General features: G+C 37.4%; 1 protein-coding gene and 1 non-coding gene across 5 annotated transcripts in view; both read right to left on the reverse strand.

The window, feature by feature from the left end:
- Atp11b (ATPase phospholipid transporting 11B (putative)) overlaps positions 1–25,858 on the reverse strand; it is a 102,847-nt gene that overhangs the window by 41,408 nt on the left and 35,581 nt on the right. For all 4 annotated transcript variants that reach the window (XM_048347043.1, XM_048347044.1, XM_048347045.1 and 1 more), the window contains exons 8-17: positions 23,944–23,991; positions 21,301–21,365; positions 12,800–12,881; positions 8,839–8,989; positions 7,425–7,622; positions 4,226–4,468; positions 3,705–3,880; positions 2,688–2,756; positions 645–718; positions 460–563 (exon numbers count right to left, since the gene is read on the reverse strand). In XM_048347043.1, the coding sequence (XP_048203000.1) occupies positions 460–563; positions 645–718; positions 2,688–2,756; positions 3,705–3,880; positions 4,226–4,468; positions 7,425–7,622; positions 8,839–8,989; positions 12,800–12,881; positions 21,301–21,365; positions 23,944–23,991 (1,210 nt within the window). The remainder of the gene's footprint in view (positions 1–459; positions 564–644; positions 719–2,687; positions 2,757–3,704; positions 3,881–4,225; positions 4,469–7,424; positions 7,623–8,838; positions 8,990–12,799; positions 12,882–21,300; positions 21,366–23,943; positions 23,992–25,858) is intronic.
- LOC125352087 lies at positions 11,653–11,754 on the reverse strand. The gene has a single exon (XR_007211095.1). It is a non-coding gene; the product is annotated as a U6 spliceosomal RNA (small nuclear RNA).

The following is a 25,858-nucleotide window of genomic DNA, read 5'->3' on the forward strand; positions in this document are numbered from 1 at the left end:
TTTTAAAATAGCAGTTCAAGTGGTACTTGCAATCAAAAGTGCCTCCGTTTTTTTTGTTTTTTATTTTGCCAGTTCTGGGTCTTAGACTCAGGGCCTGAGAACTGACTGTCCCTGGCTTCTTTGTGCTCAAGGCTAGCACTCTACCACTTGAGCCATAGCGCCCCTTCTGGCCTTTTCTGTTTATGTGGTGCTGAGGAATTGAACCCAGGGTTTCATGCATGCAAGGCAAGCACTCTACCACTAAGCCACATTCCCAGTCCCAAGTGTCTCCGTTTTAAGAGGTATAAAGAAAAGACTTTTTAGCAGATTAAAAATTAGTTTTTGCATAGAGAATGTGAGCCAACATACTAAAACAGAGTTAAAAATTCTAATAATAGATAAATTACTTAAAAATAAATTTCTAAATCTTTCAAAAGTATATCCTTTTGAGTTTTTCAAATCACAGAAATTGGTACTCACCAAAGCAAATTCATCTACATGAATTCTAGTTTTTTCTATTTCTCCACCTATACATTTAGGAAGAACTGACGATTCAGCTCCTTTAGCAAATAAAAGCTTCTCCCCTAAAAGGGAGGAAAAAACAAATGATCAGTCTCTTACTTTATAGTAAATTAAAGAAAGTCATGAAAATTTAGATTGGTTACCTGAAGGTGCCTGAACAATTACACTCATTCTCCTACGATCTGAATCAAACTCCAGAATATGGAGCAATTTGAATCTAAAGAAAAGAAGACAAAAATCTTATTTTTAAAAAAATTGTGCAAATATGCAAATAATGGGACAATATTTGACTATTTAGAAAGAGCGAAATATGTTAATTTAAAATACAACATTAATCTCATTTTCATGAGGATGGGTTAAGTGTCATTAATAGGAATGCATGACAGAAACAGAACAAACCGATTTTAGTCATTACCAAATGCCAGGGACTTGACATACCTTTTATTATTTTTACTTTTTGCCAGTCCTTGGGCTTGAACTCAGGTTTGGGGCATTGTCCCTGAGCTTCTTTTGCTCAGGGCTAGCACTCTACCACTTGAGCCACAACACCACTTCAGGCTCTGTTTATGTGGTACTGAAGAATTGAACCCAGGGCTTCATGTATGCTAGGCAAGCACACTACCACTTAGCCACATTCCCAGCCTTTACAAATAACTTTTACCATTAACTTCAATGAAAAACTAGACTATTATAAAGGTTAAGTAACTAAACTTAAATAAGCTGTGAACAGCAGAACAAGGACTAGAACCCAAGTCTGCCCAGCTATATGCTTCTTTCAGTAAATATAGGAAACCATTTTCTATTCCTTAACGTTTAAACATAAAATCATAAAAAAATAAGGAAAGGGGTTGAGGTACAGCTTATAATGGTAAAGTGCAAGTCTAGCATGAACAAAACCCTGGATTCAATTCCCAGTGCTGTAAAAACAAAACAAGCAAACAAAAAACAGAATTTGAAAAGTTTTCTTTATTTGGTGAGTAATACACTAAAAAACCCAAACTCAAGAATGTTTAAAAATAGAAAAGTAAAATTAGGAAGTAAACTACAACATAGATCAAGGATTTAGAACAGAACACAGTGATAACTATGATGAGATATAGTATAATATTGGCATCATTTTTTGGTGGTACTGAGTTTGAATTCAGCATTTTACACTTACTAGGCAAGCCCTCTACCACTGCACCCATACCCTCCACTTTGGGTACTTTGTGTGTGTGTGTGTGCATGTACAAGAGCCAGTACCAGAGCTCATACTCTGAGCCTGGGCATGAGTGATTTTGCATGAGGCTGGTGATTTACCACTTGAGCCATACCTCCAAAATGCCATTTCTGACTTTTTGCTGGTTAATTGGAAAGTCTCATATACTTTTCTGTCCAGGTTGGCTTAGAAGCGAAATCCTCAGATCTCAGCCTCCTGAGTAACTAGGATTAGAGGTATGAGGCTCAGTGTCCAGCCTTTATTTTTGACAGGGTCTCTCACTTTTGCCTGGGCCCATCTCAAGCCATAATCCATAATCCTCCTTCCTCCATCTCTCATGGGATTACAGGCATGTTACAATGCCTGGTTAAAATGGACATCATTCCAAAACAAATGTCTGCAAAAAGTTTTCTGTAATGAGGCAGATAGACATGTTGAAACAGGTAAGCCAAGATAAAAAGCCAAATATGACATGTTTTTGTTCATGTGTAGAATCTACACTGAAAATGGTGATGACAATAATAATAATGAGATATGACTATTAAAAGGAGACTGGTCAGACAGAGAGAGGAGGGGAAAGCAGAAGGTATGTGGGAGAAGAGGATTACTATGTTTCACACATATATGAAGATAGCATAGTGAAACCTACTAAATATTGTTTGATAAAGGGAGAGAGGAGGCAAGGGGCATTAAGGGAGTATAAAGGAGGGTGTGAACTTGTTCAAGTACATGTACACATCTATGGAATTTTCCCAACGAAACCCCCTTATACTGTTAATGTATACTCATCTAAATTAAACAAGACATTTGGGGACCTACATGGTCTTTACTGGATCTTATTTTATTAAAAATCTTTCAAAAAGTAACAGTTTATGACTGCACAAAAAGAAATTGGAGGTTTCTAGCTTGTGAGCCATAGTTGGCTGTTTCCTATACTGTATTCTACTATTTAGATACTATCACAATATATGATAAAAAAAAAACTTACCGTTCTAGTTTTCCAAGTATTTTAACTTCCATAGTTTCTTCAGAATTACCAATAAAGACAATGCCAACTCTAGAGATTAAAAGAGCAATTAGCTGGGCACTCATGGCTCATGGTTGTAATACAAGCCACTTAGGAGGCTGAGATCTGAGAACTGGGGCTTGAAACCAGCCTGGGCAGGAAAGTCCTTGAGACTCTCTTATCTCCAATAACCAACAAAAACTGGAAATGGAAGTATAACTCAAGTGGTAGAATGTCAGCTTTGAATGAAAAAGCTCAGAGACTGTACCCAAGTCTGGAGTTCAAGGCTCAGTACTGATATAAAATAAAACAAAATGCCAATTATAACTTAGCTTCAATGAAGGTATTTTAGATATAAGCTTAAGCTGTATTTAAAAATACTTCCTTTGAATAATAATAATCATTATTATGGCATTACTAGAGTTTGAACTCAAGACCTCACACTTTCAAAGCAAGCATTCTACTTGAGCTATGTTCCAGCTCTTGCTTTAGTTTGATAGGTTCTCATGCTTTGATCAGCGCAGCTTCAAGCCAAGATCATCCTTTTACACCTCCCAAGTAGCTAGGATTATAGGGATCACCACATCTGACTTGTGAATGAAATACTATTAATTTTTTAAAAATGAAGATTTAGGTTAGGTTGAGAACCAGAGGCACAAGAACTTCTCATACATTCTATTAAACAGATTTCATACTAATCAGATGTTTAAACTTTTTTTTTTTTTTTTGCTGTCCTGGGGCTTGAACTCAGGGCCTGGGCACTGTCCCTGAGCTTCTTTTGCTCAAGGCTAGCACTCTACCACTTGAGCCACAGTGCTACTTCTTCTGGCTTTTTCTGTTTATGTGGTACTGAGGAATCGAACACAGGGCTTCATGCATGCTAGGCAAGCACTCTACCACTAAGCCACATTCCCAACCCTAATCAGATGTTTAAAGAAATTTAAAAAACCTAAACTGATGAAGGTATTTTTTAAGTATTAGGAAATCAAATGACATTACCTTGCAGCAGCCTCCACTAGAGCCTTTTCATCTGGTGAAGATGCATAGTATTCCAACTGGGGGGGTGACAGGTTGGATTGCCAAGGACCATCACCAATGCCATCAGGTTGAACATTGCTGATCTGTACAGTATGGCAAAGACTAACTGCTTTAAAGAAGAGATCGTGTTCTTTAATCTGTGGAAACATCCATTTGTTGATATGAAGTGTTGTAAAAAAAAATCTCCTCACCTCTTGCCTGGCTGGCCCCAAGCTATGATCTCCTGATTTTTTCAAGTACCTAAGATTACAGGCTTGCGCCAGTGTCCAGCTTAATAATTTAAAATACTGGAGCTAAATACTTAAATAGACAAAAATATCAATGGTAGTATTTGTAGTACTGAATCAAAGATAAACATTTCAAGTAGCAGACTTAACTCCTTGCTCCACTGACAGGAATTTTGTCCTTACAACCCAATCTATCAACTATTAAAAAGAGTTAACTCCTATGAAACCCTTATTTATTAATTGGAAATTACTTACTAGTTCAGTTTCATTGTCAGGACTGGTTCTAAAAGAAGAACTAGCTGTAAGATGGGATAAATTGTTAAGATGGGATGAACTACTCAAATAAGATAAGTTTCCTTCTGAAGAGTCTGGTGTTGGTCCTTCAGGTACAAGTCTACCATTAATTTCTTGGTATTTCATGCCATTAATTGAACATTCCCGAAACTGCATCTCATTTTCTGTCAGTGTTCCAGTTTTATCTGTAAACACATAGTCCACCTAGAGAAAAAGAAAACAAAAGAAAATTGTGTTCATGGTCTAATCCTGAACAAAACTCTGTCCTCTGTCACTTTAAGTCTAATTAGCCTATTAACATCAATGTACCAATAATTGGATTCTTATAATCAAGGCAGAAATGATATAGGCATCAAGGAAAAAGAGCAAGGCAATATAACATGTTTTAAATATAGATACTTTTGAAGCTTATAGCATCATTAGATATATGTTCATTGCTAGGAGTGACTGAAAATAGGGTCTAAGAATACCATTTGTATTATCATTCAAGAATTATCATGAAAGAGTGGAAAGACTGTTTCATAACCTAGAAAATCAAAGGACCAGGAGAAATGGCACAGAGGTAGCTACCAGTAGGAACAAAAATGGCAGTTCCACCAAAAGTAGAAGACAGAGTTGTCCAAAATAGAGGGAATTCAAACCTAGGGTAATAAATAAATAGTGAAAAAAGTACTGAAAAGAACATATTTTGAAGGGCAGATAAGATTATTTTATCAGTCAAATTTAATTATTTATCAAATTCCAGAATATTAAATCAAGAAGGTAGGTCTACGAAGAGAAGGATGTTAATGGTAAAGTCTCAATACAAGGATTATGAAAGCTCTGATTACTGCAATGATGACTTGAGCAGTCACTTGAAAAGGAGGTAGCTATCACAACAAAAATTCTACAAATATCCATCATGAATGTATATGAATATATTCATATATATTCTTTAAAAAATTATTGTCAAGGTGAAGTATGGGGGGGTTACAGTTACATAAATTAGGTAGTGAGTACATTTCTTGACCAACTTGTTACCTCCCCCACCCCCAAGTTGTACAGTTAGTTTACATCATACTTTTTTTTTTCCTTCTTCTTTATTGTCAAAGTGAAGTAAAGAGGGGTTACAGTTTCATATGTAAGGCAAGTACATTTTTTTTTTTTTTGCCAGTAATGGGGCTTGAACTCAGGGCCTGAGCACTGTCCTTGGCCTCTTTATACTCAAGGCTAGAACTCTGCCACTTGAGCCACAGTTTTACTTCTTCTGGCTTTTTCTATATATGTGGTACTGAGGAATCGAATCCATGGCTTCATGTATACGAGACAAGCACTTTTACCACTAGGCCATATTCCCAGCCCAGAATTTTTTTTTTTTTTTTTTGGCCAGTCCTGGGGCTTGGACTCGGGGCCTGAGCACTGTCCCTGGCTTCTTTTTGCTCAAGGCTAGCACTCTGCTACTTGAGCCACAGCACCACTTCTGGCCATTTTCTATATATGTGGTGCTGGGGAATTAAACCCAGGGCCTCATGTATATGAAGCAGGCACTCTTGCCACTAGGCCATATCCCCAGCCCGCAAGTACATTTCTTATCCAACTTGTTACCTCCTCCCTCATTTCCCCCCACCCCATCTCCACCCTCCCCATTTCCCCCTCCCATGAGCTGTATAGTTTGTTTACACCAATTGGTTTTGTAAGTATCGCTATTGCAATGATTTGTCTTGTTTGTCTCATTGTTGTAGTTATTTTCAACATGCCATGTGAAACTGTACCTTTTTTTTTCTCTCGTATTCCCTTCCTGTGGTTTTACCCCTGTTATTACTGTAAATGATCTCAGTACCCCGGATACTGTATATACATGTATTGGAACTAGGGAAGGAAAAGGGAATACCAAAATCGAGAGACAAAGGATAAAAAGACAAACCATTGCAATAGCAATACTCATATGTATTTTTTTAAACACAGACTAAGTTCCTGCTTCTATCTTTAACACAAACTAAGTTCAGAGGCACAAAAAAAGGGCTGTATACTGAGTACATGGGATTTTTCTCCAGAAAGCAAACAAAACAAAACAAAAACATGGCAGGACTGTTATGTCCTTAACCTAGCTACTACACAGGAGATGAATTAGGAGGATTATGGTTTGAGGAAACTAGGAGAATCGTAACAGGGCCAGCCTTGGGCAAAGGCAAGAACCTATTCAAAAAATAATAAAAGAAAAAAAAGCTTGGGGGTTTGGCCCAAGTGATATAAGTGCCTATCTAGCAAGAACAAGGCCTTAAAATCAAACCCTATTGCCAACCCCCAAATCATTGTAATCCATCATATTAAAAAAATGGCATTTGTCCTTTACTAATAAAGTTAACAGTCCTAATTAAAAAGCTATGTATTTCACCCTAAGTAAAATACCATGGTGAAAAACCTTTGAACAATTAGCTAGCACATGTGCTCGCGCGCACACACACACACACACATACACACACACACACACACACAGTTGGGGGTGGGGGAAGATCACACCTATAAATCCTAGCTACTCAGAGGGCTGAAACCTATGGGGTAGAAGTTTGAAGTCAACTCAGACAGAAAAGTCCTCAAGACTTCATCTCCAATTGACTAGCAAAATGCCAGACCAGAGGTATGGCTCAAGTGGCAGAGTTGCTGCTGTAAGCAAGCAAGCTGAGTACAAGGCTCTGAGTTCAAGTCTCAGTACTGACAAAAAATTATAGATATAAAAACCTTAGATACACTGTATTCGATGCTGCATATATTTGTGAAGACATGTTTTAGTGGTATACAGAAATTGAGCAAGTGAAAAAACAAAGCAATTAACTCTAAGGGAAAAGTAAATAAATGGTAAATGTAATTATAACATTACAAAAAAAGTAAAGAACTAGGGATTAATGAACAGTGTCAAAATTGATAACATGAATAATTTAAGATTATCATACAACTACTGATGCCTAATTATGATATAAAAATATTCAGGGTTTGGGGCGGGAAAATCTGTGAGTGGAGTAATGTGATATCTAAATTTTTAAAATAAAAAAATGTAGCACATTGATAAGTACTAGGAATTAGCAGTAACTGGTATATATTCTGTGAAATGTTTTTTATTACGGTGTTTATACAGTAAAACTTTGATAAAAATAAAAAAAAGAAAACATTAGCATCATTTCACCTGTCCAAGCTCTTCATTCAGATCAGAAGTATTGACTTGAGCTTTCTGACCTGATTCTTCATGATAGAGATCAAGATCCCAACCAATAAAAAATGATCCAAGAAATTTCTGCATTTCAACTGTCACATATAATGAAATTGGAATGATGAAATTGTAGAGTACCAAAAAAGCAAGGAAATCAGAAATAAATCTCAGAATCTAGAAAAAAAGAAAAGAGTGATTATTCAGTAAGAGAAAATACTAGATACTGTTCTTCAGCAAGTTTTATGCTGGTTCATAAATTAAAATTAATTTATCCAATTGTTTTTCTAATACTTCATTTCCTCTATTTAGAATCTTGACCAAAGGAAGAAAAGGTTTAATTCAAATAATTTATTATTTATTAGAAGTGAAAGCTGCCTCAAAGAAGTTATAATTTTATCTTCTGGAGTGCTTAACCATCCTGCTACTACTCTTCAAAATCACAAATAATCAAAAACTGTAACTTAAAACAATTCTAACATAATTGTTAGGTTACAACTGTGAAAAATGGGCTAAAGTACAGATTCTACAGCAATAGCCTCCCTTAGTGTCTTTTTTTTTTTTTTTGCCATCCTGGAGCTTGCCTCAGGGCCTGAGCACTAGGTCCCTGGCTTCGTTTTGCTCAAGGCTAGCACTCTGCCACTTGAGCCACAGCGCCACTTCTGGCCGTTTTCTATATATGTGGTGCTGGAGAATCGAACCCGATTCTTCATGTATGCAAGGCAAGCACTCTTGCCACTAGGCCATATTCCCAGCCCCTCCCTTAGTGTCTTGACAAGAGTCACATTTCAATATGCATGGTGTGGAAAGTAAGGTACCTAACTGTGAAAGATACAAAATGTAGCAATCATGTTTATTTCTGTGGCCTCCTAAAATATAAATATAACTTTCAATATATATTTTAATCTAAATTGAAATTTGGAGCACTATTCACCAAATTGTAGGTTAAATTCTCTTGGCAGTCCACATTTAATCAGTTTAAAGCTTTATGTGATATTTATTTTCAAACTATACCATCAGCAAATCTGGCAATAAGAGTTCTTCAATTATTCACAAAAAAATTGAAAAAACAACAACCAACTTACAATTGAAATAATTTATAAACTATGATAAATAGAACAGAAAGCTGAATCTGTAGTAATTAAGTAGAATCAAACATAGATATGAAATTTGGGTATCTGTTTTAATGTTTATGTAGTCAGGTATAGAGGATATAGTTGCTTATGCCCTGAAAGCTTACCATTATAAACAGGCTGATTGCACTTCATTTGCAATATCATTTTGTCAGTATCAATGGTTTATGAGGTCACAGTGGCCCTTCCTATCAGAAGATACTAACAAAGCATTGGCTACACGAAAAAAAGTTTCATTTATACCAGTTATAAACATATACCTTGCTACTATTTCTTTGATGTTCTGTTTTTTGGTTATACCAAGGTTCATCCCATTTTTCTTCAGCTTGCCATGTATATTTCAAGATAGTACTGATGATGGCTTCAGAAATAAGAATTATTAGATAAATTATCAAAAATGTGTTCATTGACCTAAAGCAAGAAAAACATAAAAAAATCAATGATATAGTCATTTAAAAATTAATACTTGTATCAAGAAGATATTAAAATATACAAGATCTATCTTTTTTTAAACAAATAACCATACAACGAAATCTATTTACAAGCAATAAAAGAACCAATACACACAGATGTTATAGTAGAAAACAGTTTGGGGATATTTATTTTAACTATATATAACTACTCCAAAATTTTCAAAAGTATTTTCAGGACTTATCTAATTGCATGTACAGTAAATAAAATTAACATGCATGGCATTAAAAACTAATAAAACTTCAGTAAAATCAACTTCTTGGAAACCCTGTGACTTACCACATCCATTTCAGAATCCCTTGTCTCTTCAGACAAGCTTAAGTTTAATGTGACATCTGACAGTTACTCATTTTATTTATTTATTTTTACTTCCACTGTGGAGAAACACATCAAGAGGCAGCTGGCTACCCTGTTCACCACCATCTCCTTCACCTCAAAAGGCCCCAGTGACTGATCTCCACAGCATCTGGCTAGCCCTCAGTCTTCTAGACATTTCCCTCTAGAGCTTTCCCTGCCTCCCTCCAAGGCACCACACCCTGCAAAGGAGCAGGGCAATCTAAAATCCTCTTTCCCCCTCTCCCTTCCTTTTCCTTCCTTTCTCTTCCTCAGTCCCTTCCTTCCTTTCTCCCTCTCTTCCTTCTTTTTCCTCCCTCCCTCTCTTTTTTCCTTGTTCCTTTCCTCCTTCCCTTTTTAAAATTCCTTTCTCTCCCTTCCTTTCTTTGGTCCTCTCTTCCCCTCCTTTCCTTCCCTCCCTCCCATCCTTCCTTTCCCTCTTTTCCTTCCTCTCTCTTCCCCTACTCTCTATCCCATTTTTTTCTTGTCTTGCCTTTCCCTCTTTTTCTGTCTTTCCTTCTTTCTCTCATGTTTTCTGTCTTTCTTTTCTGCTGCCAGGATACAAATTCTGGAGCTCACCCCTTTTCTAACCCATGCGACTCCAAATCTAAACACACTTTAACACCAGGCTTAAACTTTGTTCTGCAACAGGTTTTGCTTTGTACTGTTTTTGTGTCGGTTCTGGGGCTTGAATTCAGGGCCTGCGTGCTGACCCTGAGATTTTTAGCTCAAGGTTAGTGCTCTACCACTTGAGTCACAGTTCCACTTCCAGTTTGGGGGTGGTTAAATGGAGATAAATTTTTCATGGACTTTCTGCCCAGGCTGGCTTTGAACCATGATCCTCATCTCTCAGCCTCCTGAGTAGCTAGGATTACTGGCATGAGCCAGCAGCACCAACTACAATTATTTTAAATTAACAAATAAAAAACAAAGACTATCCACATAGAAAAGCTTCCCAAATATACTTGAACCCCAGCTCGGGACCTTCTTCTGGTTTCAGTCATGTAATTTCCACTGGGACATCTAAAACACAGCTAAAGTCCAACACTAACCACCTCTCCACCCACTGACTGCCAGCAGAACTCCACCTAGCCTCTATCACAACCTTGGTCGTCCCATCTCCTCACCCCTACTTCCAATACATCAAGAAAAAAGCCAGGGGGCTGGGGGTATGGCCTAATGGCAAGAGTGCCTGCCTCATATACATGAGGCCCTGGGTTCGATTCCCCAGCACCACATATACAGAAAATGGCCAGAAGGGGCGCTGTGGCTCAAGTGGCAGAGTGCTAGCCTTGAGCAAAAAGAAGCCAGGGACAGTGCTCAGGCCCTGAGTCCAAGCCCCAGGACTGGCCAAAAAAAAAAGAAAAAGAAAAAAATCCAGGTGCTGGTAGCTTATGTCTGTAATCCAGTCACTCATTTCAAACTTCAAATATACAAGCCAGGTGCTGGTGGTTCCAACCTATAACCCTAGCTACTCAGAAGGTTGAGATCTAGGATTGCAGTTTGAAGATAGCCCAGCCCAGGTAGGAAAGTCTGTAAGACTCAGTTCTGGAATTAACCACCACTCAGCCTCCTGAGTAGTTAGGATTATAGGCATGTGCCACTAGCACCCACTTATTGCTTCCAATTTAAAAAATGCAAACATCTGACTCAAAGGAATGAAATAACTGGCCTCAGTCCACAGTTAATAAGTGGTATATGTAAGTTAAGATCTGACTCCAGCTGCCAACCTCTTTTTGCTTACCTTGTCATATGTCCTTGTTACTCTGCTCCACGGCTTGGTTGATCTCTAGCCACTCCCTTTGCTCCTGTGTCCCTTAATAAACACTCACCTTACAGTCTACTTTTAACCTACTTTTGAATGCTTAATTCAAAAGCTATAGCTTTTTGAATTAAGCATTCAAAAGCTATATACTTTCTGAAGTCTATCTTAATTGCTATAGTTTATAATCAGTTCTTTTACTTAAATTTAAAACTAGTATCACAGCCTGTAACTGTCATCCCAATTTTCATTGTCTATTGGTTTTAACTTCCAACTCCATTGGAAACTTTAGAAAAAATAAATTGTATCAGTAATGAATTACAGTCACTCAATCATTTCAGTCTCTTGTACTTCATGAATGAAACTGCAGAGTTGGAACAATAGGAATAACAATACCATGGCACAATTTCTATACTTGCTAATGTATTAAGTCTCACAGCAAAGCTCCTTTTCCAATATCTACTTATTATCACAAATACTCAATTTTATTTATTTTTCATGGCATATCAAAAATATGGAACCTTTCATGAATTTGTTTTAAGCCTTTTTCATGGGCAACACTATTCTTCTAAGCATTGTTATAATTTTAATATGTGTGCTGAAGCAGCACACACATACTCAACTCTTAAGTTTAAAAACAAATTTTGATATGAAATTTTTATCATGAAAAATTCAAACACATACAAACAGAACATTATAATGTACCCCCATGTGTCCACCACAACCTTAGTAGTCTGAGTTGAGAATTGCTGATGCCTCAAGAAGCTTGGAAATTGGGGCATACCTTCTGACAAAAAGCTATATTTGAAGTCTGTCCCAGGCTGCGGACATCTTTCAGCTAAATTAGGACTCCTTGCCAGTTTCCAAAGCGCTTTCCAGTGGCTTCTAATAGTTGTTCATTTAACAGTTTTATCTTTTTAATTACTACCACAGAAAAGGTAGTTTGATGGAAACTCAACAATTTACTCAACATTTTTAATTTTTTTTTTTGGGGGGGGGTCTGTCATGGGGCTTGAACTCTGGCCTGGGCGCTGTCTTGCAAAGCTAGTCCTCTACCACTTGAGCCACAGTGCCACTTCTGGTTTTCTGGTGGCTAATTGGAGATAAGAGTCTCATGGACTTCTTGCCCAGGCTGGCTTTGAACTGCGATCCTCAGATCTCAGCCTCCTGAGTAGCTAGGCTTATAGGCATTAGCACCCCGCACCAACACTTAATTTTTAAAGTCATACTTTAGTACTATATAGCAAACACCATACAAAATGCAACCTGTATATAAAAATATAAGATACTGGGACTGGGAATATGGCCTAGTGGTAGAGTGCTTTCCTCATATACATGAAGCCCTGGGTTCCATTCCTCAGCATCACATATATAGAAGCGGCGCTGTGGCTCAAGTGGTAGAGTGATAGCCTTGGGCAAAAAGAAGCCAGGGGACAATGCTCAGGCCCTGAATCCAAGCCCCAGGATTAGCAAAACACACACACACACACACACACACACACACACACACACACACACACGATACTATATATGGTACTATTCCTACTGCCAAGGATATCACTTTGTCCTGTTGATTTAATATATTTTAATACTCTTGGATTAATTAACATATACATAATTGTAATTATGTATATATAAATGAAAATTTTTCTTACTTTTCTACTGCAGATCGTTTCTGTGACTTGCTCTTGTAATTTAGGGCCATCTTGGTTTCCATTCCAGTGTATATAGCAACACCTACAAAACAAAACCATCTTTTAAAATAATCTTCTAGATAAAGGGTAGAGGACTGGAGAGGTAGGCAATAGGGCAAGATGGGTGCTAGAGTGCGGAGCCAGTGAGAGGGCCAGGCAAGAAGGCCCCCTCCTGACACACTTGCTTCAGCTGCAGATACATTCCAGATATATGTTTTTTAAAAACCTGTGCTACAGAGCTTAGAGCTTTTCCTTCTGAGAAATAAGAAATGTAAACTCCCAGACACCACCATCATCCATGTCAAAAGGCAGCTCTAAAAGTTCTTCACAAAAAAGAAGTTAGTGACATTTTCTTAGGAAAGGAATAACAAAACCTGCTCCACTTATCCCTCTACAGAGGAACTAAATGAGAACTTTAAAAACCTGAAAAAGGAAATTAAAGTAGAGCTAAGGAAATGAAACAAGCTCCCATGCTCCTGGATTGGGAGGATCAACATCATGAAAATGGCAATACTGCCAAAGGCTATCTACAAATTCAATACCCATCAATATCCCAACACCATTCTTTAATGAAATAGAGGAAGCAATCCAAAAATTCATATGGAACAAAAAAAGACCCAGAATAGCAAAAACAATCCGATGCAGGAAGAACAGTGCTGGAGAATATCAATACCAAACTTCAAACTCTACTACAAAGCTACAGTAATAAAAACAGCTTGGTAATGGCACAAGAATAGGCCTGAAGACCAATGGAAGAGAACTGAAGACTGAGAAATGAACCCACAGACCTATGGCCACCTAATCTTTGATAAGAGAGCCAAAAAAATAGTATGGAAGAAAGTCAGCTTCTTCAACAAAGGCTGCTGGTAAAATTGGTTAAACACCTCTAGAAAGCTAAATCTAGATCCCTTGTATATCACCCTGCACCAGAATCAATTCCAAATGGATCAAAGACTTTGAGGTAAAATCAAATATACCCTGAAAACACTGCAGGAAGGAATAGGAGAAACACTAGGGCTTCTTGGCACAGGTCAAAACTTTCTTAATAAAGGCCCAGAAACATAGCAAATCAAAGAAAGGTTGGACAAATTGAATTACATCAAAATGTAGAACTTTTGCACAGCAAATGATATAGCCAACAAGATAAATAGAAAGTCCTCAGACTGGAAGAAAATCTTTACTGGCCATACAACAGACAAGGGCCTCATATCTAAAATATACTTGGAACTCAAAAAATTAAGTTCCCACAAAACAAATTCTGAAAGAAGCAACTGACCCCTCAATAAATGGGCTAAAGACTTGAAGAGAGACTTTTCTGAAGAGGAAATAAGAATGGCCAAAAGGCACATGAAGAAGTGCTCAGCATCACTAGCCATAAAAGAAATGCAAATCAAAACATCATTGAGATTCAACCTCACCCCAGTAAGAAAGAACATCAAGAAAACTAACAACAGATGCTGGCAGGGATGTGAACAAAAGAGAACCCAACTACACTGATGGAAGGAATGTAAACTTGTTCAACCACTCTGAAACGTAGTGTGGAGGTTCCTCAAAAAGCTAAACACATACACCAGCAATGTACAAGCAGAAAAGGATATTATGGAAATAATTCCATTTACAGTAGCCAAAAAAAGAATAAAGTACCTAGGGGTCAACCTAACCAAGGACATGACGGACCTATTTAATGAGAACTATAAAAATCTAATAAGGGAAATCAAAGAAGACACAGGAGATGGAAAGACCTCCCATGCTCATGGGTAGGCAGAATCAATATAGTGAAAATGGCCATATTGCTCAAAATGTTATACAAATTCAATGCAATCCCCATCAAAATCCCAGCTACATTCTTCACTGAAATAGAGAAAGCAACCCATAAAGTCATATGGAAAAGCAAAAGACCTAGAATAGCCAAAGCAATTCTAGGCAAAAAAAGCGGTGCAGGAGGTATCACAATACCAGACTTCAAGCTCTACTATAAAGCCATCGTAACAAAAACAGCCTTGTATTGGTATAAAAACAGACCGGAAGACCAATGGATTAGAATTGAAGATCCAGAAATAAAACTGCACTCTTACAGTCAGCTGATATTTGACAAAGGAGCTAAAGACATACAATAGAATAAACATAGCCTATTCAACTACTGGTGCTGGGAGAACTGGGCAGCCATATGCAGAAACCTCAAAGTAGACCCAAGCCTATCACCATGCACCAAGATCAACTCAAAATGGATCAAGGACCTCAACATCAGACCTGAATCCTTGAAACTACTGAAGAACAGAGTAGGAAAGACGCTAGAACTTATAAGCACAGGAAGGAACTTCCTGAATATAGTTCCAGGGGCACAACAGATAGGGGAGAGACTCGACAAATGGGACTACTACAAATTAAAAAGTTTCTGCACAGCTAAGGACATAGCCACCAAAATAGAAAGACAGCCAACCATATGGGAAAGGATCTTTACCAGCACAGCAACAGACAAAGGCCTAATATCTGTCATCTACAGAGAACTCAAAAAACTAAGCCCCTCCAAGCCCAGTAAACCAATTAGGAAATTGGCAAAGGAGCTCAAGAGAGACTTCACAAGAGAAGAGATAAAAATGGCAAAGAAGCATATGAGGAAATGTTCAACATCCATGGTAGTAAAGGAAATGTAAATAAAAACAACCCTGAGATACCACCTCACTCCAGTTAGAATGGCCTATACTCTGAACTCAGGCAACAACAAATGCTGGAGGGGGTGCGGAGAAAGAGGAACCCTTCTCCATTGTTGATGGGAGTCCAAATTAGTACAACCACTTTGGAGAACAGTATGAAGGTTTCTCAAAAAGCTCAATATAGACCTACCCTATGACCCAGCCATTCCACTCCTAGGCATCTACCAGAACAGCAGGCCCCAAGATATCAAAAAGACATTTGCACTTCCATGTTTATCGCTGCACAATTCACAATAGCCAAAATATGGAAACAACCCAGATGCCCCTCCACAGATGAATGGATCCCAAAAATATGGTACCTATATACAATGGAATACTACATAGCAATTAGAAATGGTGAAATATTGTTATTCGCAGGAAAATACTTGAACAAATAATGTTGAGCGAGACAAGCCTAGAACACAGAAAACAAAGGGGCATGATCTCCCTGATATATGACTGTTAAGGTGGGGGGAAGGGGAGACAGGTCTGTGAAACCAAAAACCTCTTGTCAAATGGTATTTCCCACAGGTTTGGGTCAGCGTCCCTACATTATGTAACTAAAACCAAACAACTACTCAACATATAAAGGTAAAAAATTGACCTCTCTGTGGATCACAATAGCTCAAAAGCTATGTATGTGCGTTCATATAAGACTATTGTCGACATATTGTCTATTGTCGACAATACATTTAAAGCCCTAGGCGAATTTCCTTTGGTGTAGGCCACATGGCTACTGTATATGTTCTTGGTACATTGTGTACTGTATATATGTCTATCTGACCTAAGGAAGGGAAAGAAAAACAGGGTGTAAGATATCACAAGAAATGTACACACTGCCCTACTATGTAACTATACCACAACACCTTGTCAAAAAATTTTGGTTTAATTAATAAATTATTTTTTTAAAAAAAAGCTAAACACAGAACTCCCCTATGACCCAGCAACCCTGCGCATTTGAGCATTTACCCAAAGGATTACAAGCAAGATCACACTAAAGCTACCAGCACAACAATGTTTACTGCAGCACAATTCACCATCGTTGGTTCCAAAATATGGAACCAACCTAGACACCCCTCAGTAGATGAATGGATCAAGAAAATGTGGTACATACACACAATGGAATCTATGCATCTATTAGAAGGAATGACTTAGCCCCATTTGTGAGGAAATGGAAAGGTTTGGGAAAAAAAAAAAAAATCACACTAAGTGAAGTGAGCCAGACCCAAAGAAACAGAAACTCTATGGTTTCACTCATTGGAAACAATTAGTACTTGTCTAGGATAGTCCTAGCAGAGGAGCACAATAGCTCAATAGCAATGTACATATGATCACATAAGATGATACTAAGTGAAATGAAATACAAGACTTGGAAATAAGTGGTTTATCTTTGTTGTTGTTATTTCCAATGTACCCTATGAAATTATGCCTTTTTCTTCCCCATGGTTTACCCCTGATGTTACTGTAACTGACTTTGGTACACTGGATATTGTATGTACATTTATTGGAAGTAGGGGAGGGGAACACCAAAATGGAGAGATAAAGGGTAAATGGCGAACCAATGCAACAGCAATACTTATAAGACAATATGCTATAAACCAGCTGTACATCTCAGAGGAGGGTGGGAAGGGAACCGGGGAGGGTGGAGAGGAAACCCGGGAAGGGGGAAAGTGGGAGAAAAACGAAGTAGGAAGTAACAAATTTGATAAGAAATATACTCATTGCCTTATGTATTTAAATTTATCCCCTCTGTACATGACTTTGACAATAAAAAGTTTTAATTTTTTTCTGGGAATAAATGTAAATTTTTTTCATAGGAAATAAATGTACTAATCAACATAAAAGCTTTCTAGGAAAAAATGCTGTGTGACAATTCTTAAAAACTGACTTTTCAGAGGCTTTTTTTCAAAATAGGGTCTTGATCTATAATACAGGCTTACCTTGTACTTATGCAGCCTAGAATGGCCTTAAACAAAAGATCCTCCTCCAGAATACTAAGATTATAGGCACATACCATATCTAGTCAGTTTTTAAAGGTTTTACAATTCTAACTTAAGGAACCCAGTCATTCAACCTGCTGGATGAGGAGGCCATAGGAGTCCTGTCTTTGAGTCATAATAGGTAAAAGAAATATTATTTAAGTTGGAATTGATGGGGGGGGGAAGATGGCAAAGGATAGATGACCATCACAAATGTAGCTACAGAAGGAAATAAAAAAGTACTGTTAAGCAGGAACAATGAATTAGAGGCCACAGTGTGAAGGACCAGGAATGCCAGATATGGTATCTAGACATCATTCCAAAAGCATTTGAAAAATAATATGTACATCTGTCAAGAGTAAATTAAGTAAGCACAAAGAAAATGCTTTTCTAAGAATGTGAAAGACTCTGAGGTAAGCAACAGTAATAATGGGACTAAAAGTGGGGAACAAATGGAATCAGGCAAGATAAGCCATATTAAAAAAAAACCCTTTGTTTCACTTACTCTGTCACATTTACATATTTAGTAAGTAATCAGTCTCATGTTCCCACTTTTAAATCGGGAAAAAAATACCTTACAGTAGCTGTGAGGTCTGTGTGAAAAATTAGTACGATGCTTAGACTGAAAAGATAATCAGTAAATGTTTATATATTCCCCTCCTGCCCCAGACTTTCCTGTCTGGGCTGGCTTTGAACCTTGGTGCTCAGGTCTGTCTTCCAAGTAGCTAGGTCTATAGGCATGATCTTCTGGCACTCAATATTAGAATTATTCTTTAAAGGTAGGAATCACAGGGGAAAAAATAGGTAAGAATCACAGATTAGAAAGGGAATTAAAAATACAGAAAGCTGAAAAAACAAAATGAAACAATAGGGATGATAGTGCTAAGACAAACGACAAAAGGCAGATCCTAGTCTCATCTAAAGATATTTAAATACACATTTTCTAAACAAATTTGGGCCCAAATGCCAAGGTAAATAAGAATGAAAGTATTACTTCTGGAAAAGTGTTAAAATTCACTGTGATTTTAGAAAGTTTAAAAATCTAAAATGTTTGCTATGTATTTTGTCACCAGAACATAATTACAAAAAAACAACAACAAACCTCCAAAACTTATTTTTTGGTGACAGTACTAGACCTTGAACTCAGAGCCTAGGCACTGTCCCTGAGATTTTGTGCTCAAGGTTAAGTGCTCTACCACTTGAGTCATAGCTCAAGTTCAGCTTTTTGCTGGTTAATTGGAGATAAGAGTCTCAGGGACTTTCCTGCTTGGACTGGCTTTGAACTGAAATCCTTATATCTCAGCCACCTAAGTATCTAGGATTATAGGTGTAAGCCACTGGTATCTGGCTTATAGTTTTTTTAATGGTGGAAAACACATAAAATACAACTTTGCCATTTAACCAATTTAAATTATACAATTCATAACACTCAGTAAATTCACTATTTTGTGAGACCATGTAACTCTCTAACTAGAGGACAATTTCGTTCTCTTCAAAAAAAAATCCCTACACCCAGTATTTTATCATTCCTTAATCTTCTCTTGTCCCTAGCCCCTCGGAAAAATATATGTGCCTTATTTCTGTGAGTCTGCCCAGTCTAGATTTTTTCAAATACATATAAGGTTTTATGTGAGACTTCTTTCACTTAATGTTAGACTCATCCATGTTGTAACATGAGCTGATACTTAACTCACTGGCTACTATCATATCATACATCTATTTCACATTTTGTTCATTTGTACCCTGTGGCAATTGTGAATAATGCTTACTATGAATATTCTTATGCAAGTTTTTGTTTGGAACACCCATTTCTCACAGAGTGAGATTGCTGAGCCATTCGGTAATAGTGTTCTGTTTATTGAAGAATGGCCAAACTTTTTGTAAGAGACTGAATGCAACTATCAACAATGTACTGAAGTGCTAATTTGTCCATATCTTTGCAGGTTTTTTTTTCCTCCCTTTTCCTTTTGCTAGTGCCAGCACTGGGGCTTGAATTAAGGGCCACAGTGCTATCCTTAGCTTTCAACTCTGCCACTTTAGCCACAACCCCACATCTGCTTTTTGCAGACTAATTGGCAATAAGAATATTATGAGTTTTTTTCTACTCAGGCTAGCTTAGAATCGTCATCTTCAGATCACAGTCTCCACAGTGGCTAGGATTACAGGCATGACCCACTAGAGCCTATCTTCTTTTTCTTTAAGGAAAAAAAAGTGTGTGTGAGTGTGTGTGTGTTTGCTGTCGTTTGGACTACTGGGATTTCAAGCCTCATGCTCTAATACTTAAGTCACATCCTACCTATTTTTGCTTTATTTTTCAGATAGGGCCTTAAGTTTTTGCCTGATAGCCTCAAACTAGGATCCTTCCAAGGATCTGTGCCTCTCAAATAGATGGGATTATAGGTATGATCCACCAAGCCCCTTAATGTAATAAAATATGATTACTTTATCAGATAACCTGAGAGCTAAGATATATCAACATAATAAATGTAAAAAAAAATCAGAGCGGTGAGTAACAGTGAGTCAGGATACTAAAGGGCTATTTTTAAAATGGAAGGAACTAGCTGACAGCATTATCAACTTTATGAGTTCGTAATGCATACATAGACTGGATTCAGAGTATACTGAGTTAATTTATTTTGTTTTTTTTTTTTGTTTTTTGGCCAGTCCTGGGCCTTGGACTCAGGGCCTGAGCACTGTCCCTGGCTTCTTCCCGCTCAAGGCTAGCACTCTGCCACTTGAGCCACAGCGCCGCTTCTGGCCATTTTCTGTATATGTGGTGCTGGGGAATCGAACCTAGGGCCTCGTGTATCCGAGGCAGACACTCTTGCCACTAGGCTATATCCCCAGCCCGAGAGTATACTGAGTTAATTTAGAGCACTATATTAATCTTTTTTATATAGTACCTGCTATATATTCAGAGATTTGTAAGAAACTGAACACACACACACACACACACACCAGTAGTTATCCACCTTGGAATAACCATAAAGGAATTATAGAAGAGGCTACTACACTATGATGTTAGATTATATTGGCTCTTGTCCATGTAGCTCAAAGTACTAGAATTATTTCCTTACCACTCAGTTTTACAAATTTTCAGAAACATAATATAAAGGTTCTAGTCTATTACTCAAAATCAGAATGAACAAAAATATATTAATACAATTTCTGTAAGAAAATAATCACACACATTTAAGTAATGACTTAACCCAAAAGACCACAAATACTGTGCTTTTAAAAATATTTCATATATTTCCAGGTGTCAATGGCTCAGGCTATCTAGAAGCTGAGATCTAAGGATTATAGTATAAAGCCAGCCAGGGCGGGGAAAGTTCCTAAGACTCTTATGTCCAATTACCTACCCCTAACACAAACATAGAGGTGTGACTCAAAAGGTAGAGTATTAGCTAGCATTGAGCATAAAAGCTCAGCAACAGAGACTAAGCCCTGAGTTCAAGTCTCAGGACTGGCGGGGGAGGGAGGGGCGTGGAGGGGGGTACATGCGGGCGCACGCACGCACATGCACACACTTTTCTTTCTTTTATCTTTAGGCCCAAGACCAGGACACTAAATTGGTACCTGATATTTTTGCTCTTTGGCTAGTACTCTACCAACTGGGCCATGTCTCTGATTGCACAAAAAATTCTTATATGGAATGAATACTAAGAGTTCATTCCTAACACCAGCAAGCATCCTGAGTTTGAGAACAAAACCACAAAAACAAACAACAAAAACTCCATATAAAGCATCCATTCAAAAGAATAATAAAAAAATTTAAGTATATACAAACCAAAAATTTCTTTTGTGTTTTTTAATCTGGCTCCACGAAGCAAGAGACTCTCTGGTCCCAGAGGTCTAAAGAAAAAAAGAAAGCCAAAAGTACTGAATACCTCAAAGCTTCAGTTCAATTACATAGTATCTTCAATAAGAGATACTAAAGTTATATCTACAACATTGCTTTTACATGAACCCAAAATCCAGCTACTATAAAGCTGCCTAGAGTAATCATGATATTAGTTATGATAACAAACATCTGCTTTAGCATTTCAGTTAATTTAAGGTTAGTGGCTCAGAAATAAAATTATGCATAGAAACATATTTATAAAGCCACTAGCTCCAAATTTTTTGAACATAAAATATAAAGATTAAGAATGTTTAGCAGAATATGAATTTTTAAAATTTGAGCAAAATTAATAAACAGCTTTAGGAGGGAAAATACAGAATTTACAATGCAATGTAAACTTAAAATTATAGTGTGATCTATACATAAATGCATGAGTTTTGCACAATTACAGTTACACTGATTATAAATATAACGTAGAAAGAAAGTGTTAGTGTTTTTTTTTGTCAGCAAAATTGCACAGTACAGCTTGACTACTTGCATTGCATACTTCTTGCAGCACAGGTCTTCTTGCTGTTTGTATTTCTCTCCATAAGGGAGATATAAAACGACAAGGAATAACTAGAAAGAAAATTGTATTTTCTTAGTGAAAGCAAAATGATTAAGACTCCATTAGAGTCAAGTTTAAAAGCTTTTATTTTGTTGGTATTCTTTATGCTTTTCTAATATATATATATATATATATAGTTACTTAAATGGAATCTGAACACTTTGTGACAATACTTACAAACTCAAGCACTGTTAAAAAAAATTCTAAAAGGGCCAGTGTTTAGGACATGGCTAACAAACATGTTTTATCAGTTGTGTTTGTAGAACACTGGATATTCCAAAATTAATGTAGCAGCTCACTATTTAAGTACTATAAAATAGTTTTTCCACTTGGTATTGGTTATAATGAAGAGAAATGCTTTGAGTTCTCACTAGCATACAAAACTAAGATGTAATGACAACTTCATTATACTTGCTTTAGTAAAGACTATGGTTCATATTCTTAGCCACTTTAGGAACTGACTTAACAATTGTTATGTTTCTATACAAGACACAGTATCTTAATGTAATTTAGAATATATGTCTACACTTTTCACTACAGAAGTAACTCAGCAGGGATTTTACACATATACTGGCCTGGTTACAGAGTTAATTTGATGTGCCTCTATGTGAACATCCAGTCCTGGGGCTTGGACTCAGGGCCCGAGCACTGTTCCTGGCTTCTTTTTGCTTAAGGCTAGTACTCTGCCACTTGAGCCACAGCGCCCCTTCTGGCCGTTTTCTGTATATATGTGGTGCTGGGGAATTGAACCCAGGGCCTCATGTATAGGAGGCAAGCACTCTTGCCACTAGGCCATATCCCCAGCCCTACTCAAGTCTTTCGAGAAACAGTATAAAGTGAGTATATCTCAAAAAAGAGGTGGCTTATCAATTTTTTGCAAGAATTAGGGTCTGAACCCATCTTATGTTTGCTAATCAGGCATACTTATTACTTGAGTCATTTTATCAGTCCCTTGCAGTTATTTCCAAGATATGGTCATACTTTATATCCAGGCCAGTGTAGACTGCCATCTTTTTATTTGCGATGCTTCCCTAAAGTGCACACCACTGCACAGGACTGGTCTCAAAGGGCAATTTCTTTAATCTCCCAACTAGCTAGGATAATAGACATGAGCCAATATGCCAGCTCAAATTTGATTCGACATTAAAGGACTAATTCAGAGATTAATTCTAAACTAAGCCTTAAAGTCAGAAGTAACAATACGATCTCGTTTTATTAGCAAATCTTTTTGGCCACTCTTGGGGCTTGAACTCAGGGCCTGGACACTGTCCCTGAGCTTCTTTTGCTCAAGGCTAGCACTCTACTACTTGAGTCACAGTGCCACTTCTGCCTTTTTCTGCTTATGTGGTACTGAGGAATCGAACCCAGGGCTTCAACATTCCCAGCCCCCTTTTAGCAAATTTTTGAACTGCCAAAAGATAACCTAAGTATTGAGGGAAAATAAATCAAAACCAACCAACCATGGAGAACAATAAGAATAAGTAAATAGTTCTGGCTGGGTCACTAAATACTCAGGTTTGCACTGAATGATTTTGAAGTTAAATCATGGTATTGATAAATGCTAAACATTAAACATTTTTCATATTCCTGGGGACTAGCGGGGGTACTAGGGACTGAACTCAGGGTTCCCCACAGGCTAAGTGTGTGTTCTTTCACTGAACTACACCCTTATCCTTCACATTCTTGACTTTTAAGTGTGGCTTATCTAAATGTGTAAGGACCTGAATAAAAGCAAGTTCTTTTTAAAGTTACTACTTAATACTAGAAAAAATATAAAAGTCTTCTTCAATTATTCTTGGATCATTTCATGGTCTATTTTATTTTCACTAATTGTTGCTATAAATTACTAGCAGATGAAATGTTAATGGTTTTCAATTAACCTTTTCCAATTACATGCTTCTATTTATCTAATTTCTCTTTACTTTTTAGTTCAGCTCACAAATACTTCTCACTTATAATTAGATCATGTGAACTATCCTTACCTTACAATTTCTTCCATTTGTTGACTTATTATCATCCGTCCCATGAATCTATAAAATATACCATATTACAAAAATATGAAATCAATAGGTAGAGTATGTTAAGAACTTTAACACTGTTCACACATATGAAACAAAGTCAGTCATTTAGCCAGGTCCTACAGTAGTTTAATGCCTGTAAACCAAGCTGAAATTTGGAGGACTGTGGTTCAAGAATAGCTGAGTCTGGTGGCAATATACCTGTCATCTAACCATGTGGGAGACTGTGATCAAGAGGATTGTGGTTCTGAACAGAAAAGACTTGTGAGACTTTATCTCAAGGTAAGATACTGGAGTGTGTGAAGTGTGCTTATCATCTAAGTCATAGTGGGAAGTAAAAAAGTAGGAAGATCATGGTCTGAGCTTTTCTTAATCTTTTTGGGTTTTGGCTGGTTGTGAGACCAGGCCCTGGGTACTGTCCCTGAGCACTTCAGCTCAAGGTTAGTGCTCTACCATTTGAGCCACAGGGTCCACTTCTGTTTTTCCAGTAGTTAACTGGAGATCAGAGTCTCAGACTTTTCCTGTCTGGGCTGGAAGTCAGCCTCTTGAGTAGCTAGGATTATAGGTGTGAGCCACCAGCACCTGGCTTGTTTCTGTTATTTTAATTTGCCTTGCTATCCTTGATCCTCAGGCACTTCTAGTATCCTTCAGGCCAGCTGAAGAGAGGCTCACTTCACCTTGCATTTTCTTTATCCCTTTCTCCAAATGCACTGTTTTTTGTTTTGTTTTGTGTGTATAAGCACTGAGGCTTGACCTCAAGGCTTCACATTCTCCCTCAGATTTTTCTGTTCACGCATGGCACTATACTACTTGAGCCAACCTTCCAATTCTAGCTTTTTTCTCGTTAACTGGAGATAACAGGCATTATAGGCACAAGCCACCACACCAAGCCTCACACAGTATTCTTTTTTTAAATTAATTTTTAATTGATTTACTTGTTATTATAAAGGTGATATACAGAGAGATTACAATTCTGAGTTAGGTAATGAGTACATTTCCATTTGTAAAGTGTTTTCTGTTCCCTCACTCCCTCCTAGGCCCTCCCTCCCATTTCTACCCATGAATTGTATAGATCACTTTCATCAGCATCCAGTGAGTTCTACTTTTTCCCCTTGACTTCTGTACCATTCCCCCAACCCTCCCAAATATATACCCCTTGAATACACCTACACAAAGAAAACAGAATCATCAAAAAATAAAAACTAAAACAACATGAGAGATCTGTTGTTTCTGTATCTTGGAGTTCATGTTGATATATACATATATATAACTTTATATAAATATAAAGAGGAACTTAGGCATTGTACCTGTTTCTCTCCTAAGAGTACCTTCTTTTAGTCTCACGATGTCTGTGTGTCTAGAATCTTGTATAATTTATCATATTCTAGTTTATTTTAGATCTAATTTCCGCATATCAGAAAGAAAATGTGTCATGTCTCTCCGATCTTGGCTTACCTCACTTAACATGATTTGTTCTAGTTCCATACGTTTCCCTGCTGTGTAAAATTCCACTGTGTATAGACACCATATTTTTAGGATCCACTCAGCTATTGTAAGGCATCTGGGCTGTTTCCACTTCTTGGCTATTGTGAATAGTGTGGAAGTGAACATGAATGTGTAGGTGTCTTTATCATATCCTGGCTCATGATGCTCAGGGTAGATACCCAGGATTGGTATGGCTGAGTAGTAGGGAAGATCTATATTTAGTTTCTTCAGAAACATTCAGACTGCTGTCCAGAGTGGTTGTATTAGTTTACATTCCCACCAACAGTGTAGTAAGGTTCCTTGTTCCCCATATCCCTCCATTTGTTGTTGTTTGAATTCACAATGTTGGCCAATCTAACTGGGATAAGATGGAATCTGAGTTGTTTTGATTTGC

This window comes from Perognathus longimembris, chromosome 5 (genome assembly GCF_023159225.1).
Source record: "Perognathus longimembris pacificus isolate PPM17 chromosome 5, ASM2315922v1, whole genome shotgun sequence".
NCBI classification, from domain to species: Eukaryota; Metazoa; Chordata; class Mammalia; order Rodentia; family Heteromyidae; genus Perognathus; species Perognathus longimembris.